This window comes from Gobius niger (assembly GCF_951799975.1).
Source record: "Gobius niger genome assembly, chromosome: 1".
Classification (NCBI taxonomy): Eukaryota; Metazoa; Chordata; class Actinopteri; order Gobiiformes; family Gobiidae; genus Gobius; species Gobius niger.
Genome location: NC_136852.1, coordinates 29602199 through 29623571, shown reverse-complemented (window position 1 = coordinate 29623571; position 21373 = coordinate 29602199). Strand labels below are relative to the sequence as shown.

Genomic DNA, 21373 nt, shown 5'->3' with positions numbered 1-21373 from the left:
CATTTTGCTGACTCTCATTTGAGTTGACAGTTTAGAAAATCAGAGAAAAATGTCATTTGCATAATAATTTGGAACACGGTGTAAGTACCACCGGATGAGGGGCAAAGTAGAATCTGCTGCAGATGTTTGAAATGTATTTATTTGAATTAGGACTGTGCACATTCATTGACAAGTCAGCAATCAATGTAAATGTAATTGTAAATGTAAATGTAAATGTAGAAATGTAAACTGCTCAAATAAACTAAACTAAAAATTGTGCCACAGTTAGCATAATAGCTACATTTCATTTGGAGTAAAAACTCTTCATAACAAGAAATGACATCATAGAGTACATAGTCACACTCAGTTTATAGCTAACATCTCTGTCAGGACACATTAACTTGGGTCAACTTATATCCTCTTCAGTGTCATAAACTGTTGCAATGGCTCATACATGTTATATTGTTGACAGTCAAAACATTTGGATTTTAACATTCACTGATCAAGTTTCATGGAAAGGTTTACTGTTTGGATATTTTAGACTCAGTGATTCAACCATTTGGCCGTATTGACCCCGACTCATCTCATAATCAAATTAAATAATATGAAATAACATGCTGTCATGTCAACTTATTGGGACCTGACCGCAGAACGCAGCAGATTCTTACACAACACTCGAACCTTGGTGAGTTTGAGTCCGTAAATTAAAGGGTTAAAGAGCGGCTGAACTGCCAGAAAATAAAGTGATAAGATCACTCTGATCACACTGTGCACATTACTCAGGTCAAATCTGCTGCCCAAGACTTCGAAAAAGGCTCCAAATGAAACGTTTACAATGGAGGCCAGGTGAGGCCCACAGGTGGACAGAGCTTTCTGCCGCGTCTGCTTGGACCCATTGAAACACACTTTTAAAATACGGATATATGTCGCTACAATGAAAAACAAAGGCCCAAAAATAACAATGATAGCTGTAAAGAATCCATAGATGTTGTTGACAGAAGTATCAGAGCAGGAGAGTTTGACGACAGAGTAGTTATTGCAGTAGACTTTAGAGATGATATTTTCACAGAGTTTTAAAGGAGTAGTCAATAAAACCACAACAAGAACTATGGCAAAAGCGTAGAACCAGGAAAAACCTGTCAGAAACAACACCTTATTGGTGTTCATCCGAGCACTGTACTGCAGAGGGAAGCAAATGGCCAAATATCGGTCATATGAAATAACAGCAAGGGTCATAAACTCTATAGCAGCATAAGAGTGAACAAGGAAGATTTGTAGAAAGCAAAGAGAAGTCGTGATGGTGTGAACGTCCTGGGGAATCTGAAGCAAAAGCAATGGGAACAATACAGTGCTTCCAAAAAGGTCATTCATGAATAAACTGCAGAGAAAAATGTACATAGGTTCGTGTAGAGTCCTGTTCAGACAGATGACCACGATGAGAAGCAAGTTGGACAGAAGTATCAGAACATACACAGACAATGTAAGTACAAAATACAGCCATCTGAAAGGCCCAGTGTCAAAGTAAGCTCCCAGAGTGAAATAAGAAACCTCGCTGGAGTTCATCATCGTCCTCTTTTTTACAGACATGAGTTTCTGTCAACAATCTGTTCAGGTAGTCACAGAAAAAGTAGCTTACAGGAATTTATTTTATTGTCAATTGTGTTTTGACATAAAATGAAAATGACCCTACCTATGCATGGATGTAAAACCATGACCTAAAGTTGAAAATATAAGTGAAGCAGAGCAGATACAGAATCGTCAAAATAGAGAAAATTTACAATGACTACCGTAAAATGTATCCCTATTGACATTAAGACAGCTGTACAGTGTACACAAATGATTAGACTCAACCCAGTGCAACACCCATGGACGACAGACTGAGTATAATCAGAAAAACACCCTGGTAGGGAATGTCTCAAAATGAATGTCTAAAGCAAGATTTGGATAAAAACTAAAGTCAAGGACAAATAACGCAATGTTAAAAATACGTTTTCAGTAATTTGATCAAAATGTATTTGTCAGATATTCAAAACATCCAAATGACCTCTTCAGTGATCTCACAACCAATAGTGAGGACTATCTTGAGACATTATAAGCACAATCCTCAAGCTTCACAAACTGTAATGGCCCTGCACGGCCCCCTCCTTTCGCTAAATACCTTCTGGTGTTTTTCCCAATAGAGACCATAGTCAACAGCCTAATAAAGAAAACTTGATAGAAATTGATAACATTTTTATTTATGAATTTACAGATTGGAAGACTGAGAAAACACACATTTACTGTGGCAGGCCACACTTGTGAGAAATGTTTAAGTACCAGTGATTCTCAAACTGCGCCAGGTGGTACAATTTTAGACTTTATTTATGTTATTTAGAGATATTTTTTGAGGTTTTTATCAGTACATGGAAGGTCAGATATAATATGAGGTGGTACAGTACATGGAAGGTCATAGTTTGTTGTGGTAATTGGTAGGAAAAGTCATCAACCTATTGGTTTAGGATTTGGTTGAACAAATGATGATGTTAAAATGTTTTTTTTTTTTTTGAAAAATAAGTAAATTATCAAATTTTAGATCAGTGGTGTCCAAAGTGTGACCGAGGGCCAAATGCGGCCCTCAAACCAATTTTTGGTGGCCCTCAGGCTTCTTGTTTTATTGCCGCACATCGCCATCATTTTACTGCAATTTTAATAATTCCGAACAAAGGCTCTGTTTCACAGTTATTGTGAGACTGAGCTGCCGTTATTGTTCCAAGCCTAAATAAAAGTGTGGGCAATGGTTTAAACCTCTCTTAAATACATGCAGTTGAATGTTTGAATGCATTGACCACCGATCTGTGGCCCTCCATATACGGCCGTCGGTGACACCCCTGTTTTAGATCAACACAGGATGAAAGGGGGTAAAGAGTGGGCTGAGACTTTAAGCAAACTGTCAGAGCTGGAACTCGAGAGTCTGGCGTACATGCTCAGCAGCCTTAAGGGCTCATCGGCCTCGAGACTAGTTGGAGACTTGAGTTACCGCTGGTCACAGAGATGTCTCCAAGACGTCCCCCGGAGATAAGGTATCTCCAGGTAGTCTCTGTAAAAAGAAAACAGGTTTGATTTTGGCGGAGAAAAAGTCTCCATGTGGTCACCACATGGTCCCCGAGAGGTCTCCGAGAGATTTACACGGTCTCAAGCAGTTGTGTTGTGAATTCTATTTGTTGTCCTCAACCTGTGAGGCCTTTCTGTGACCTCCCTGCAATGTCTCCGAGACCTGTCCAAGCAGATCATACGACTCTTTGAGATCTCACAGTAACATCTCACAGGTTGAGGAAACCTCGGAGACCTCTAAGAGACCATGTGGAGACTCAGCTGAAATTGAACCTGTTTGTTCTCACTGAGACTTATCGCCTTATCTCCAGGGGACGTCTCGGAGACATCTCTGCGACCAGCAACAACTCCAGTCTCCAACTAGTCTCTAGGCCGGTGAGATAGGCCCTTCGTTTGCTTGCAATCAATCCGAGTTGCAGAGACGTTGTGGAGACTGCCAGTTTCCGCAACATCTCCGCAGCTCTCCTCCGGTGAGATAGGCCCTTTACCCACTAGAACATCGCATGTGTACACTTTCTGTTTGAATATTTATTTGAAAAATTACTCCACCCATAGAGTCGTAATGGCCTGTGCTCTCTCTCTCTCATACCACAAACACAATTTATTTACAATATATCTAAAATGATACAATAGCTGCAAGTCACTGGGACCTGACCGCAGAACGCAGCAGATTCTTACACAGCACTCGGACTTTGGTGAGTTTGAGTCCATAAATTAAAGGGTTAAAGAGCGGCTGAACTGCCAGAAAATAAAGTGACAAGATCACTCTGATCACACTGTGCACATTACTCAGGTCAAATCTGCTGCCCAAGACTTCAAATAACGCTCCAAATGAGAAATTTACAATGGAGGCCAGGTGAGGCCCACAGGTGGACAGAGCTTTCTGCTGCGTCTGCTTGGACCCATTGAAACACACTTTTAAAATACGGATATATGTCGCTACAATGAAAAACAAAGGCCCAAAAATAACAATGATAGCTGTAAAGAATCCATAGATGTTGTTGATAGAAGTATCAGAGCAGGAGAGTTTGACGACAGAGTAGTTATTGCAGTAGACTTTAGTGAGGATATTTCCACAGAGTTTTAAAGGAGTAGTCAATAAAACCACAACAAGAACTATGGCAAAAGCGTAGAACCAGGAAAAACCTGTCAGAAATAACACCTTATTGGTGTTCATCCGAGCACTGTACTGCAGAGGGAAGCAAATGGCCAAATATCGGTCATATGAAATAACAGCAAGGGTCATGAACTCTATAGCAGCATAAGAGTGAACAAGGAAGATTTGTAGAAAGCAAAGAGAAGTCGTGATGGTGTGAACGTCCTGGGGAATCTGAAGCAAAAGCAATGGGAACAATACAGTGCTTCCAAAAAGGTCATTCATGAATAAACTGCAGAGAAAAATGTACATAGGTTCGTGTAGAGTCCTGTTCAGACAGATGACCACGATGAGAAGCAGGTTGGACAGAAGTATCAGAACATACACAGACAATGTAAGTACAAAATACAGCCATCTGAAAGGCCCAGTGTCAAAGTAAGCTCCCAGAGTGAAATAAGAAACCTCGCTAGAGTTCACCATCGTCCTCTTTTTTACAGACATGAGTTTCTGTTCAGGTAGTCACAGAAAAAGTAGCTTACAGGAATTTATTTTGTTGTCAATTGTTTTTTGACATAAAATGAAAAGGACTCAACCTATGAATGGATGGAAAAACCATGGCCTAAAATAGAGAGTAGTTGAAAATATAAGTGAAGCAGAGCAGACACAGAATTAACAATTTAGAAAAAAATTACTACAGCTAGTGTAAAAGTGAGATCAAATGATTAAACTCAACCTGAACTTAATCCAGCACAACACACACGGACAACAGAATGAGATATAATGAAACAAATGCCAAAGTGAATGTTTCAAAATGAATGTCTAAGCAAGATTTAGATAAAAATTCAAGCCATGGACAAATAATGCAATGTTAAAAAAGGTTTTCAGGAATTCAATCAAAATATATTTCATTATGTATGTTGATGTTTGAGGCGATATTCAAAAGACCCAAATGATCTCTTAAGTGATCTCACCGTCAATAGTGAGAACTATTTTGAGACATTATTAGCATGAGTCCTCAAACCTCCCAAACTGTTTAGTGGCTCAACAAGGCCTCTTCCTATCTCTAAATACCTTCTGGTGTATTTCCCAAAAGAGATTACATGCATAGTCGACAGCTTAATAAAGAAAATGCAATAGAAATGACAACATTTTTGTTAATGTCTTTAATGATTGGAAGCACACATTTAGCAGGCCACACCTAGTTCAGAACCAGCGATTCTCAAACTGTGGCACATGTACAGTACATGTTAACATGTTTTTATAAGATGATACTTGGAAGGTCAGATATTTGATGAGGTGGTACTCGAAAGGTCAGACTTTTAAGAGGTGATACTTGAAAGCGCAGATATTTACTGAGGTGATACTTGGAAGGTCAACTAAATATTAAAATAGAACATTGTGATAAATGTGTAAAAGAAAACTTTAAAGTAACTCAATCTAAAATACTGGCGTGAATTTGCCTGGAAAGTGTGTTTGTATTTTATCAGCCCAGAGTGGGAAATATCTACCCACAGGAGAGGCAAATTATTGGAGAGGATGTGGGGAACCTGCTGGGGCAAATCTAACCCATATGTTATTAACCTGTCCAGTTGTTTTACATGCAATAAAAAATGGAGATCAAAGATGTTGGGTGATGATGAGAGAGATGATGTGTCAAGATGTTTTGACATCCCATCATGTTTAATATCATGAGAATAACGGCAATCAAACAAATGACCAAAGTATGGAAAGAAAATGTCACAAAGACTTTACAATCCTGGAAAATAGTTGGAGATGGAGAAAATGATATACACCATTCAAGACAAAATTAAAACTTTCAAAACATTATATGGTCGTACTCTCAGCATGTCAAATGATGAATGAATAAGGAAAAAAGAAAAGACAAGAGGAAGGAAAAAAAAGTATATGAGGATTTATTAATCAAGTTATCATCATTATTAAGTAAATTAATTAATTGTTTGGCAGTTATTAGCTATAAGTTTGATTTGGGGAACCAGTTCAAAAAGTGAACAAAATAAAAGAAAGAATAAGAGGCATCCTTCGATTTTTCTGAAGGATGTGAATTATTGAACCTAGTACATTGACCCTTAGTCTGAAATAATAAACATAGACAAAACAAACTGAGGTTTATGGAGGTTTAATGACCAAAATCAATTAACAGCATTGAATATCCATCCATCCATCCATCCATCCATCCATCCATCCATCCATCCATCCATCCATTTTCTTCTGCTTTGTCTGGGGCCGGGTCGCGGAGGCAGCAGTCTAAGAACAGATGCCCAGACTTCCCGATTCACGCACACCTCCTCTAGCTGTTCTGGGGGGACCCCGATGTGACACCAGGTCAGCTCGGAAACATAGTCCCTCTAGCATGTCCTGGGTCATCCTTTCGAATAGGACATGCGCGGAACACTTCCCGAGGGAGGTGACCAGGAGGCATCCGAAACGGATGCCCGAGTCACCTCAGCTGGTCACCGGGTAACTGAGATCATCACCCTATTTCGAAGTGACCATAGGTGAGGGTAGGAACGTAGATTGATCGGTAAATCGAGAGCTTTGCCCCCCAACTCAGCTCCCTTTTCACTGTCCGATACAGCGACCACATCACTACTAACGCCGCACCGACCCGCCTATCGATCTCACGCTCCATTCGTCTCTCGTGAACAAGACCCTGATATACTACTCCTCCACTTGAGGCAAGGACTCTCCACCTACCTGAAGAGGGGACGCCACCGGTGGTGGTGGTTCTTCCGCTGGAGAACCATGGCCCCGAATTTTTAGGCGCTAATCCTCATGCCGGACGCTTCACACTCCGCCCCAGTGCATGCTGAAAGTCCTGATTTGATGAAGCCTACAGAACAACATCATCTGCAAAAAGCAGAGATGAGATCCTGAGGTTCCCAAACAGGGCACTCTCAGGCCCCTGGCTGCGCCTAAAAATTCGGTCCATAAAAGTAATGAACAGAACCGGTGACAAAAGACAACACTGGCGGAGACCAAGACGCACTGTCGCAAGTCGATCATCGGACCTCCTGGTGCCCTTGTGCTTGAACATGGTGTTCGTTATGTAACTAGCACAGAAGTCCAATAAAGCTGGGTACTCTGCACCGATGTTGGGCCCGTAGGCCGAGACAATGGTGAGAGATCTGTCCTCGACCCTCTCGTTCGCCGGGGGGAACTCCAACACGTCGCAGCTGAGCTGGGGGGCAAGCCCACCCCAGCCTGCCGCCTCTCCCCGTGGGCAACTCCAGAGAAGTGAAGCATCCAGCCTCTCTCCAGGAGTTGGGATCCGGAACACAAGCTGTGCGTGGAGGTGAGCCCGACTATATCTAGCCAGTACCTCTCAACCTCCCACACGTGCCGAACGGCAACAGCTGTGTACGTGGACCAGGTCACCGAGGCACCTGCCTTCGACCGCCACACATCGTCTCTGCACCTGACCCCCATTGAATATTGAAATGTATAAGATAAAATGTTCTTGAATTCATCTGTGGGTGAATTTATGTGAATTGTGAATCTGATGAGCCAGCTCTGCAAGGTGGGCTTATGAAAGAGAAAGGTCTGCCACACCAAGATCTGGTCCTGCGGCTCAAAGGGCTGACGTCCGACTCTGGCCGGGTATAGTTGAACAGGCCGCTTGATCGTGGTCTCACTCCCTTTCTCTTGGTGGCCTCGAGCTGATACGGATAAGTCCGGCTCAGCTCGGCATTAGTTGAGTTAGCTGCACTCCAGCTGGTAGTTGAAAACTCACGGTTCAGTCAAGGAGGTTTGATGCAACGATCAAACATGTAAAATGCAAATGTCCTTAAAAGTTGGATAGTTACAATCATGTCAAATTTTCACGGGCAAAAACTTCAGGATCTTTGGTTCTTCACTGAACAAAGGAATTTCAGAGGTCAGTGGGGATTGCAGCGAGAGTCATGTTGATTCCCTAATTGCATACTCTCATTCTTCGTCCTCGATCTGAACTCTGTCTCCACTCCAACTGGATCTGAGGATCAGTGCTTCCTGTGAGCGGCACTTTGGGGTGATTCTGGAGGCGGTCTATCGATTTAGTCGTAACTTGATGTGATCACCGAGGCAACACAAAGTGGGAGGAGTGTCTTTGAAATGCATTATGTTTGAAGTAAACACATTAACAACATAACAAAACTAGTTACACGTGCTTTATCGACATTTTACATTATTTACAAGCATCTTTGTTGACCTTGGGGAAGAAAAGTCATTAGCACAGATCACATTTGTTGAGTTGTTGAGGCTTTATCACTTTATCACAGGCCAAAACGTCACACGCTACAGGGGAAAAGATATAAACAAATTGGATACTTGCTTTTTTAGTTGTTTTTTTGTATACATGGCATGTGTAGGTATCTATATGGAATATGTGTGTGCATGTACTATATGTATATTTTTGGGTACTTCTATGTATATATGTGTATGCAAGTTTTTTGTTGAGACTACACACAGTAAATAGGTAAAAACATTTCTATTCTTCTGCAACAAAAATGCAGTGTGAAAAAATGTATATAAAGAATTGTTGTCAATAGTGATGCAATAAAGACTGCAACAAAGTAAAAAATAAGATGTTTTATTAGGTGGAAGGTCAGAGTTTTTATGCGGTGGTACTTGGTATGAAAAGTTTTGGATCCACTGGTTTAGGATTTGGTTGAACAAATTATTATTTAGAATGCAACATTTGTTTGAAAAATATGTAAATTAAACGTTTTTTTGTTAGATTATACAACAAAGGATGAAAGGGGGTAAAGAGTGAGCAGAGGCACTGAGCAAACTGTCAGTGCTCGAACTTGAGAGTCTGGTGTGTGTGCTCAGCAACCTTACCCACTAGGACATCGCATGTGTGCACTTTCTGGTCTAGTCACTGGGACCTGACCGCAGAACGCAGCAGATTCTTACACAGCACTCGGACTTTGGTGAGATTGAGTCCATAAATTAAAGGGTTAAAGAGCGGCTGAACTGCCAGAAAATAAAGTGATAAGATCACTCTGATCACACTGTGTACATTTCTTAGGTCAAATCTGCTGCCCAAGACTTCAAAAAACACTCCAAATGAGAAATTTACAATGGAGGCCAGGTGAGGCCCACAGGTGGACAGAGCTTTCTGCCGCGTCTGCTTGGACCCTTTGAAACACACTTTTAAAATACGGATATATGTCGCTACAATGAAAATCAAAGGTCCAAAAACTAATACAACAGTTATCATGAGTGCATAAATGTTGTTGACAGAAGTATCAGAGCAGGAGAGTTTGACGACAGAGTAGTTATTGCAATAAACTTTAGAGATGATATTTCCACAGAATTTTAAAGGAGTAGTCAATAAAACCAAAGAAAGCATTACGGCAAAGGCGTACAACCAGGAAAAACCTGTCAGAAAAAACACTTTATTGGTGTTCATCCGAGCACTGTACTGCAGAGGGAAGCAAATGGCCAAATATCGGTCATATGAAATACCTGCAAGGGTCATGAACTCAATAGCAACATAAGAGTAAACAAGGAAGATTTGTAGAAAGCAAAAGGAAGTCGTGATGGTGTGAACGTCCTGGGGAATCTGAAACAAAAGCAATGGGAACAATACAGTGCTTCCAAAAAGGTCATTCATGAATAAACTGCAGAGAAAAATGTACATAGGTTCGTGTAGAGTCCTGTTCAGACAGATGACTACGATGAGAAGCAGGTTGGACAGAAGTATCAGAACATACACAGACAATATAAGTACAAAATACAGCCATCTCAAAGGACCAGTGTCAAAGTAAGCTCCCAGAGTGAAATAAGAAACCTCGCTGGAGTTCATCATCGTCCTCTTTTTTACAGACATGAGTTTCTGTCAACAGTCTGTTCAGGTAGTCACAGAAAAAGTATCTTACAGGAATTGATTCTGTTGTCAATTGTATTTTGACATAAAATGAACAAGACCCAACCTATGAATGGATGTAAAACCATGACCTAATATAGAGACGAGAGTAGAAAAGAAGCAGAGCAGATATGGAATTAACAAAACACAAAAAATGTACCACGGATACTGTAAAAGTTGCCACAATTGTCATTAAGATCAACCTGAACAGCGCAACACACATGGATAACAGAAGGAGATATAATGAGACAAATGCCTCGGTGTTGGGAAGGTCTCAAAATGAATGTCTAAAGCAAGATTTAGATTAAAACTCAAGCTCGCAGCAGTGATTCGTCCACCAGCCTCCCCAACTGTAGAGTGGCTCAACACTGCCTCTTCTCTCTAAATACCCTCTGGTGTTTTTCCCAGAAGCGACTGCAGTCGACTGCGCAGCAAAGATTCAGATTCAGACAACTTTATTTATCCCACATGGGGCAAATCCTTCAGAGCAAATAAGAAACAGACATTATAAAAACAGTCAAACAAACTATATGCAAACAGGCAAGTGGAAACACGATAGAAATTGATTTATTTATGCATTTACACATGCAGTAAATTCAATCCAATCCATTTTATTTCTATTGCACATTTCAACAAGACATTTCCAAAGTGCTAAAGCTAAAGCTAATTCAATAACAGTAAACAAAACATCTCAATGAAGCCATTCAGTTTAGAGTTTTTTAGTTTATTTGAGCAATTTTACATTCATTTTGTGTTTCAAAATTCATATACAGTTGTGGATGCTCAAACTTGAGTAGGCCGAAGCAAATAAAGCTTAGTGCCGACCCCATATTCAATTCAATATACATTTACGTAGCAAAAAAAGAAAATAAGACAACCCAATAAAACAAATTAGAGCAACGTTAAAAAACAAACAAACAAAAATCAGAATGTGTTTTTGCATATAATGTAGTCTTCACATGACTTAACTGCCTGGGAGCGTTCAATGTTGTTGCTCCATGTTGTTGGTTCACGTTGTTGCTCCATGTTGTTGGTAGCTGTTGTTATTGCCTGCACCCATTGCCTTTAATCAATCAATCAATCACTAGTGAAGTATTACTGTATGGGGGACCAAAACTGCCAAAATAATGAATAAATCAATAAATATATTGGTGAAGAATTATTAAATGATCACTGCAAACGCTTAACTAAAAATATTGTATTTTTAATCAATGCTGTTTTAGGGTTAACATTAACCGTAATAAAGAATACATTTTTAATTGTTTCTGTGTCACCTGCCCAGGGACTGCAGATGGAAATGAGCATGTTTGCTATAATCTGTCACATTTACACTGCAATTACAGATGTTCATGAATATGCACTGTCCCTAATAAATAAATTCAATAAATAAAAATGAAAATACATTATTTTTTGCTGCCTAAGTTCTGAAGTAAAAATGTATAACAGTTATTAAACATCTCTTTTTCTGTTAAAATAGAAATAATAAGACATATCATTATTTTCTGTCTGCATTTATTTATTCTTTTATTTGTTTCTGCTTTTCTTTAAGAGTGTATATGTTTATTTCCATTTTTGTTTTTAGTCAACGCTTTATTTTTATGGCAGAGAAGCCCAATCTCCCCTTTGTCCCCTTGTCACTTTCTCTGTGTCCACAGCTACATCAGGGGGTGCGCTGCTGTTCTTTTTGAAGCTTTTAAAATGGTGTTCCCATTTCCCAGCTCTTAGGATGCGGAGGAGGGTACCAACCATCAGTGCGCGACTGCGCCTTCACTTGGGGTACAGCATATGGTTTGGTTATACCTTTAGAGTGTACAGTGTCATGTGATCCAAACTTCAATGGACCAAAGCCATGGCTGTGATGACGTGAGACGTGTTAAAGTGGCACAAAGCAAGGCTCAAGCTGTCAATTATTCTGCAGACGTTAGTGCAGCACTTGTACTTCTGAACATTTGAGGGGTAGTAGAGATGACTGCGGTCATGGCTTCTACAGTAGAGTGAGCTCTCATTTATAATGTAGAACAGACTAATGACCACATCCTCCAAACCATCTGTCCACACGGTTCAGCTGGAGCATAGATGCTTCTGGGTAAAATCAAAGAAAACTTAACTCTAATAATGATCTAACTCTTATCCCACAAGAGCAGCACTGGACATTCAACTCCAGTAAAGTGGAGAAAGTTTTTTGCGTACAGTTGTTTAAAACAGCGTGTTTCAAGAAAAAAAAAAAATGTAAACGATTTAGTCATCATTTAGAACATTTAAAATTCAATCAATTTTAAATTATTTTGTTTCATTACAGTAGAGAAAACGTTCTTTGTTTTTTGTTTTTGTTTTTAATTTGAAAATCGATTGAAAAGCAAATTATACATGAACACTTTCATTCTGAAACGTGGAAACCTCTGAGCCTCTACTTTTCTTTTTTTTTATCTTTTAATTTTTTATTTCAATGGCTGGTGGAGCTCCTTGCTACTTTTTATTGCTTTTATATTAACTTTGCGCAGCACTTTGGAAATGTCTTGTTGAAATGTGCAATAGAAATATAGTGGATTGGATTGAATTTGGCCACCTAGCATAGCACTGCTCCGTGCGTAATTGTAGCTAAAGCACCAATACTGTAGGTCCAATCCATCCGGTGGGTATCATTTTCCAATCTCCGCTTTAGTCCTTCCCTTTTAGAAAGACGAGCCCAGTATTCGCAAATCGATAAAACTAAATAATGACCCTCTGAGGTCAGTGTCACTCCCCGGCCAGCATCGAATACGGGACAGGAAATCAGCCACCTGATTTTGCGGTCCCGGTATATGGGTCGCACGCAATCCTGCCAATCGAGGCCAAGCCCACGTGAGTAGCTGACCCGTCACCTGCATCAACCTGACTGATCTGGTTGCCCCCATGTGGTTGATGTGGTAGACCACTGACGTGTTGTCTGACCGTATTAAAACATGTCGGCCCCGCAGATACGGCAGGAAATGACGAAGTGCTAAATGCACTGCAAGCAGCTCCAAGACATTTATGTGTTCCCGCCTCAAATGAGGGGACCACGCACCCTGCGCTATCCGGCCCTGCCACGTCGCACCCCAGCCTGTGGACGACGCATCTGTGCACACAACTTTCCACCGAGACGGACAATCCCCCAGTTGGACGCCGTGTTCGAGCCAAAGCTTGTCCCTCCATGGAGCCAGAGCTGCCAGACATTGCCGAGACACCAGCAACGGCACACGCTGGTGTGAAAACCGCGACGGATCCAGATGCCGGTCGTTCAGCCATATTTGCAGGGGGCGCAGACGGAGCAGTCCCAATGGAACCACACTGGAAACCGACACTAGCTTGCCTAAGAGCTGCAGGAATTTGATAAAAGACAACCTGCTGGTCCGTCGAAACGCAGAGATTGCCTCCTTGATGCCCTCGACTCTCAGAGGAGAGGGTCGAGCAGTCATTGAGACCGTGTCGAGAGCAATCCCCAGAAAAAACGTGGCCTGGGTCGGAACCAAGTTGCTCTTGGGGAGATTCACCCTGAGCCCCAACTGGCGTACGTGCGCAAGGACAGTCTCCGTGTCCCGAATAGCCTGTGCACGGGACGGTGCACAAACCAACCAATCGTCTATGTAGGGAAGTATCTTCAAACCCTGCATCTGTAATGGTGCCAACGCCACTGCTACAAATCTCATGAACACACAGGGGGACAGCGAGAGACCGAACGGGAGAACCCTGAACTGATACTGGCGGCCTTGAAATGCGAAGCGCAGAAACCTCCAATGAGGAGGAGCGATCGGGACGTGAAAATACGCATCCTTCAGATTGATGCTGGTGAACCATTCGCCCCTCGCTATAGTGCGAAGCAATTCCGTGGTGCGCAACATGTGGAATGGTAAGACCTTTGAAAACACGTTGAAACCTCTCAGGTCCAACACGGGACGCAGATCCCCGGTCTTTTTCGGGACCAGAAAGTAGCGTGAATAAAACCCCCCCGGATCCTGCATTGGATCCACATTGCGCCCTTGTCCAGCAAGGTCCCAATTTCCCGTTGTAGTGTCTGCCTGGGCTTCGGCCGGGTCGTGGATGCGAGTGACCCGGACCGGGCCAGAAACCGGAGGCCGGCGGCGGAACTGTAGCATGGAACCCCCGGATATTGTGGACAACACCCAGACGTTCCGGGTGTGAGCAGCCCAGTAACGGAGTTGTTCCGGGGTGAAATGACCAACCGCCGGCCTGCGGGTCTCACTTTCGACCCCCACGGCCGAGACTGTTGCCCTGTGCGGGTCGGACGAGAAGCCTGCGTCCTGGGTCGATCGCGAAACCGGTCAGACCTCGGAAACAGCCTCTGAGGAACGACAAAGGGGTCCTACGAAGGAGGGAATGCCCTCTGAGATGGACCAGGTGCAGACGTACGTGGAGGAACACACCGGTGAAGGCCCGCCAACTGCTGACGCGTCTGGGTGGCCTGCGCTGTCCGCTGTAGTGCAGCTGAACCAAAGAGTTCCCCTGGGCGGACCTGGAGACCCCGCAGAGTCCTACTAGATGACTCAGTCAGAGGAGACTGGGCTAACCATACCTGCCTACGAGCCTGCGTTAGACTGGAGAGCAGGCGGCCGAGTTCCCTGGACATGAAGGCAAAGGCCTGCAAGGATGTGTCCACAAGGCCTTGCGTCGGGGACTCCAGGCCGACGTCCTCCAAAAACGACGCCAGACCCAGCAGCAGATGGGACAAGGAGTTCCCGATGCGCCCCTTACGCGCACCGGCCTCGTATGCCTTGCACAATAGCTCATCCGTGGCGTGACACTGAGGACGTGGACACCTCGCATCAGACCTCAGGGCCTCGTCCGGAGACACTATCAGTAAGGCCACCGCAGGTTCAACGGACGGCATGCGGTCCAGCCCAAACTTGGCCACATCCTGCATGGACGCAAGTGCCTTGGTATCGGCCGATGTATTCCATGGATGGGGGAACCAAAAATGCAGTGGACGAAGCCTGCCGCCTAAAAAAGGCACTGGGGGCAGCTGACTGCGCGGGTGGAGCGTCCAGCTGCAAGCGGGGTGCGCATGGCAGAAATCGCCACGCCGTCAATGTCCCTGGCGGAGGAGTCAGAAGTTTCGCTGCCCGCTTCAGACGCCTCCGTATGCCCGTCCAGGGGGTCAGGGGAACGTGGATCCACATCATGAAATTGGGAGTACGATGCTGTAACTGATAGGGCGTCATCGTCGTGAAGGGACACCAGGTCCTCCTGCCGCAGCGAGCCCCCCTCTTGACGCGGACCCTCCCCGTGAAGGGCCTGAAGGAGTGCCTTAATCTGGGCCAGTTCAGACGACAAACTGTCGACCTTCATCGCCAACCCAGAAGGACGACCCACTTTGCTCTTTTTCCGGGCAGAGGCCTCGGCTCCTGTAGCGGAGCGTTTTCGACCAGCGGAGGTAGGAGCTCCAGCAGCGGAGCGCCCCTTGTCCGGTGCCCGCTGGGCAGGAAGCAGAGAGGGGACCAGCCCCTGCATCCACTTCTCCGCACCGTCGCTTGCAGCCAGGCGAGCCTCACGGACCGACAGCGGCATCACCCGGCAATCCATGCAAGTGGCCTCGGTGAGGCCCTCCCGAAGGTGAAGGTGACCAACACCGAGGCACGAGGCGCACAGATCGTGCCCGTCGTCCAATGCGGCCGTAAACGGCACTCACAACCCGTAGAAATAAATAAATAAATGAATATCACACGAGCGAGTACGCTACTGGTGTAGACAAAACAAAGCGAGCAGGGGACAAACCACTGCCGATAAATAGATCACGAAGACAAACAAAAACAGGACAGCCGAACATGGCAGCGCCGTTCCGAAAGGAAAACAAGCCACAAAACCGACTGCTGTATAATTAAACGTCCCGCCGAAAACGGCACCAGACACATAAAACACAGCCCAAACCGTAAACGGCAACAGGGATACTCACTGAGACGCACACCACGCGTCGACAACACGCTCGCAGCTCCCACCACGGTTAAGGGCCCGAAAAACAGCAGCAGTTCCGGTGCCACGTGACTTTATAGACTCATGTAGGTCACCAGATGTCACAGATGACTGTGTTGTTATTATTTTCTCCACCTGGGCATGCTCAAGAATGATCATTCAGTGCTTGAAGCACCGCCTCTGGCGGTCAGAAGGGATGAAATAGAACGTCCATGTCTGCATCTCCTGTGCTGATAACATTGCAGTTGTTCTTCTGCAGTTCCTCAGTCAAAAGACCAATAAGTTCTTGTTTGTTACATGGTCGGCAAAGGAAATGTTAATCAAATCACAATCTTTGGAGCAAAAAAAAAAACCCTCAAAAACTCAAAGCGCTTTACAGCAAGAATCCACTCACCCATTGATACTCTCATTTATACACCAATGTACGCAGACACTGGGGGCAATGTGGGTGAAGTGTCTTGCCCAAGGACACAATGACAGCGGGATTCGAACCCCCGACCTTTTGATCATGAGACGACCCGCTCTACCATCTGCGCCACTGCCGCCCAGACAAATGCATGATAATTGATGACATACTCACACTCTGAGCCTGTACTTTCAAATATTGTTTTTCTCTTTTAGCATCAGATTGAAAACTCTACATTTAAGCCTTTTAGAGTGACTTTGTTTCATACGTTTCTGGTCATTTCCTTTTTGATTTCAATTTGAAAAACGATTGAAAGTTTTTTAAAATAGTCCAATTTGGGTCAATTTTAGTTCCGGTTGAGTTTTGATTTGTGGTACTTGGAAGGCGTAATATTGTTCTAGGTAGTACTTGCAGGGCTAGTGAGGACCCATGTCTGATTTCTTCATTACAAAATATTAAAGAGGTACTAAGGCTATACCTTCAGACTGCAGGCTGGAGCCCCACGCGACCTGTATCTAATCTTTTGATGACAGACTAAACAACACGATGTTTTCACATGAAATGCAACTTCTGTCTGAATGGCCAGGTCGCATTGATATGCTACAGATGCCATTCAGTCTGCATTAAAGAAGATGGGAGTGGACAGGAAAACAACTCAGGCACTTGTAAAAGAAATCGCTGCCTCTGCTCCACAGAAGTCCAGAGACCAAAAAATCTCTCTCTTCCTTCTTAAAATGATTCAGTTATTGATCTATTGGCTCTGTTCATTCCCCAGAACTTTAACATTACCAGATCCGCGACGCTGTTTCACGACACATTCAAGACAGGAGATCACATACTGGTCACATGAGCATTGTAGTCTGAATGTAGCCTAAGTAAAGTAGAGTGAGAGTTGTGGTTGAAACTCATTCTTGACATTTTTGGGATGTCAGTTTTGCTATGCTTTATATGGATGAGTTTATAAGCACATTTCACAACTTGCAAGGTCACTTTTCAGGAGCAGATGAAGCAATATTGTAAATCACTGAGTTCAACATTTGGTTTTGTCAGTTTTTTCTTTTATTTATTTAGACCATACAGTACAGGTTGAAAGGGGGTAATGAGTGGGCAGAGACTTTCAGCAAACCGGTACAGCTAGAACTGGAAAGTCAGGCGTGCAGCAGCCCTCTAGGATATTGTGCGTGTACATGCTCTTTCCCATATTCTATTCCGCAAACACAACCTAGAGCAGGGGTAGGCAACGTCAGGCCTGGGGGCCAAGTCCGGCCCTTCAGCACAGAACCTCTGGCCCTCAAGATGATTTTGAGAAACATTATTACACTAATCAGAGAGTACTTTTAACATTATTAGAGTTAAATGGGAGGGAAAAAAAAGTAGAAATACTGCCAATGCACCCACTTAGGTCATATATTATGTACAACACTGGCATTTGAAGGAAGTGCACAGGAAAAGAATAATCGTTTTGAGGTAAAAATTACATAAATCTACTTAAATTAACAGATTAAATCGAAGGTTTGAGTAGATTTGGTCTGTTTTAGATGAAATAAAAGCTCTAGTTGTAGTTATTCTCTTAATTCAGATAATTTTTGTGTCATTTCAAGTGAAATACAATTATTTGTCTGATTTCAAGTGGGTTTTATTCTTGCTCCATTGGCGCTATAGCATTTGTATCTTGGATTAGTTCAAACCGAGTCAAATTCAACATAAAATAACTTTAATTCAAGCAATTTTAAGCCATTTATCTCATTTAAGATGGTCTTTTTTCCAGTGTTGTGCTTTACTTTGGGCTAATAATCAGCGGCTTCGGCCCTCGGTCTATTTACAATAAAGAAAGTCGGCCTTCCGCCAAGTAAACTTGCCTACCCCTGACCTAGAGCCTGTGTTTCTGATCCAAAATGATCAAAAGCACAATAGCTGCTGCTCATTGTTAACTGACCGCAGAACGCAGCAGATTCCTACACAGCACTCGTACTTTTGTGAGTTTGAGTCCGTAAATCAAAGGGTTAAAGAGCGGCTGAACTGCCAGAAAATACAGCGATAAAATCACTCTGATCACACTGTGCACGTTTCTCAGGTCGAACCTGCTCTGTAAGACTTCAAAACACACTCCAAATGAGAAGTTTACGATGGAGGCCAGGTGAGGCCCGCAGGTGCTCAGAGCTTTCTGCCGCGTCGCCTTGGACCCATTGAAACACACCTTTAAAATGCAAAGATACGTGAAGAAAATGAAGCCCAGAGGACCCATAATGATAACCGACGTGATGAGGAGTCCGTACACATTGTTGAGCTTTGTGTCGGTACAAGCCATTTTTACAATAAAGTAGTTATCACAGTAGACTTTCGGAATGACGTCGTCACACAGCTGTAACGGGAGGCTTAGCAAAACAAGGACAAGAATCGAAACGAGCGGATACAACCAAGAGAAGGTAATTAACAGGAAGACCTTAATGAAGTTCATCCGAGCGCTGTACTGCAGAGGGAAGCAGATGGACTGGTAACGGTCATAGGACATGACAGCCAACGTCAGAAACTCCACAGAAACATACGAGTAGATACAAAAGATCTGTAAGAAGCAAAACGGAGGCAGAACAGTATGAACGTCTTTGGGAATCTGAAACAAAACCAGTGGGAACAATGCGGTGCTGCCATAGAGCTCATTCATGAATAAACTGCAGAGGAAAATGTACATGGGTTCGTGTAGAGTCCTGTTGAAGCAGATGACGAAAATAAGGATCAGATTAGACAACACTATCAGAACATACACGGATGTTAGGATGAGAAAGTACAGCCATCTCAAAGGCCCGGTGTCAAAGTAAGCTCCCAGAGTGAAATGAGAAACATGACTGGAGTTCACGGTCATTTTCTTTTTCACAGACATAAATCTATTGCGATTATTAGTCACTTCAAAATAAGTGGAAAAATAAAATGAAAATCCTGCCTGAACGACAGATATGACACAAAAATCAGACCAAACCCTGAACTAAATTAAAAAAATGAAGCAATAAACTTGTCCATGAGACAGTTTTGATGTTGGTACATGTTTAAAGTTGTAGAATAAGTCGTTTACTTTTTAGGTTCCATAATATGAAATAATATTAAAAACACAAGTCACGTTTCCTGCAGTTCCTAGAATCAACACTGCCGTCACTGAGAGACACTACTTTATAGCTCTCACAGTTCCCAAAGGAGAGGCCAAGCCTTCTCTTCCTGTCTTCACTGGGCAGTTTACTCACAGCTGTAGTCACTTTACAAACTCTTTATTATTAAAACTTAATGTAAGCTGGAAACCCCATATAACAAGCATACAATCAAAAATGGCAAGGAGTATATCAGTAATGCACCGAGCTAGACATCTGCTAAAATATAGAGCCTTACATATCATATATAATTCATTAATTCTTCCATACATCAGCTACTGTACGGAGGTTTGGGGTAACACTTATAAAACTCACTTAGATCCACTCTACAAACTTCAGAAAAAAGCCATAACAATCGTTCATAACGTTGGTTTTAGGGACCATACAAATGTGCTGTTTCTAACGTCTCATGTAATGAAAATTGAAGACTTGATTACATTTAAAACTCTTATTGTAATGTATAAAGCAAGCCGAAATCTTCTCCCTTGAAACATCCAAAAATTGTTCAACAGTAGAGAAGGGCATTATAATTTAAGAGGAGAATTTGTGATGAGAAAACATTGTGTTCACACCACCTTTAAAAGTCTGTGTATCTCCCAAGCAGGAATAACACTGTGGAATGAGTTCGACAAAGAGGCGAAACGGAGCAAAACACTCGGACACTTTAAAAGAACATGTAAAGACATTATCTTTAAAAAGTATGCTAGCGAAGTATCATAATTACTATTACATTCTTAGACAGGCAGACACTTGCGTTTTTGTGTGTATTTGCCTGGATATGAATATCAAAATATAAAGAAAGTTAAGACCCTAAAGCATTATTTTGCATCGACTACAGTACGTTTTTGTTTGTTTGGAAATCATTTTGTGTGAACTCAAAGTGAGGTCAGCTTGTTAGTTCAAGTTTACATGACAATGGACAAAACACATGTTTCCAATATGTTCATAGATTACATATACGTATGTATACTTCAAGGATGTTTACATGTCTTTTTCTTTCCCTTTCCCTGTCAATCTTAAGTGAATGACTATGGACAGATAGTTTCTATTTCTACATGGTTATACGGAGCTTGTACATTTGGGTATAGTTGGTATAGCAGGGCTGAGCGATATTATATATATTTTTGTGTGATCAGAACGAAAGAGAGATGCGCCTTGGCATAACTCTTATGTACCATATGGTGTATTTATTTATTTACGACTGTAAATGATGAATCCTTTATTTTTTATTATTTGGTAGACTGTAAATGATGAAATTCTTTGACATTTTGTACGATCATAAACAATGTATATCAACATGTAAGCCCGATGCATGAGCCCAGACACATGCATCGGTTTCCTGCATGAGTATAGCGGAAAATTAATGTGATGATTACTTGAATGAGAGATAAGGGGTAGGTTTACTATAAGTTCTTTGAACTTCTTCCTACTCCTTTTGAGCACAAAGTCTTGTTTGAAATTAAATGAATGAATGAAAACTGGAAATATTACAACAATTTGGGAGATGACTTAAGTCCATTATGTTTGTCTAGTTATAAGTAAAATGAGTAAGTTAAATCAAATATGTTATTTAATGTATGTGATTACATTAAATGATTACAGAACATGTTTGAGTTCATTTTAAAGAATACAAATAAACAAGATATCAGCGCACATCAAATAAACTCTCTGTTTTCTTTAGTTTTTAGTGTTTGTGTGTCAGATTAGGGGGTATGGATGTGGTCATACAAAGGCTTTGGGGGTTGGGTTCACGCCTCCATAAAGTTTGGAACCACTGAACATGAATTTCATGATCCAATTTTGTGGAAAAATTACTTTAGAACAATTTATAGAACTACAATAGATTCATA

At 42.4% G+C, this 21373-nt stretch overlaps 4 protein-coding genes across 4 annotated transcripts; all 4 read right to left on the bottom strand.

Moving 5' to 3' along the window:
• Positions 1 to 609: 609 nt before the first annotated feature.
• On the bottom strand, positions 610 to 1545 carry LOC306967281 (olfactory receptor 1500-like; the record flags this gene model as incomplete). The annotated part of the gene is made up of 1 exon (XM_079562250.1): positions 610 to 1545. The coding sequence occupies one exon, from the start codon at positions 1543 to 1545 to the stop codon at positions 610 to 612; it is 936 nt and encodes a 311-aa protein (XP_079418376.1).
• A 2164-nt stretch (positions 1546 to 3709) lies between these two features.
• LOC306967197 (olfactory receptor 11A1-like) lies at positions 3710 to 4645 on the bottom strand (the record flags this gene model as incomplete). The annotated part of the gene is made up of 1 exon (XM_079562118.1): positions 3710 to 4645. One exon carries the CDS (start codon positions 4643 to 4645, stop codon positions 3710 to 3712), a length of 936 nt encoding a protein of 311 aa, XP_079418244.1.
• Positions 4646 to 9041: 4396 nt separating this feature from the next.
• LOC306967104 (olfactory receptor 11A1-like) lies at positions 9042 to 9977 on the bottom strand (the record flags this gene model as incomplete). Its single annotated transcript, XM_079562003.1, has 1 exon — positions 9042 to 9977. The coding sequence occupies one exon, from the start codon at positions 9975 to 9977 to the stop codon at positions 9042 to 9044; it is 936 nt and encodes a 311-aa protein (XP_079418129.1).
• Positions 9978 to 18313: 8336 nt separating this feature from the next.
• On the bottom strand, positions 18314 to 19246 carry LOC306967014 (olfactory receptor 11A1-like; the record flags this gene model as incomplete). The annotated part of the gene is made up of 1 exon (XM_079561892.1): positions 18314 to 19246. The coding sequence occupies one exon, from the start codon at positions 19244 to 19246 to the stop codon at positions 18314 to 18316; it is 933 nt and encodes a 310-aa protein (XP_079418018.1).
• Between the last annotated feature and the right edge of the window lie 2127 nt (positions 19247 to 21373).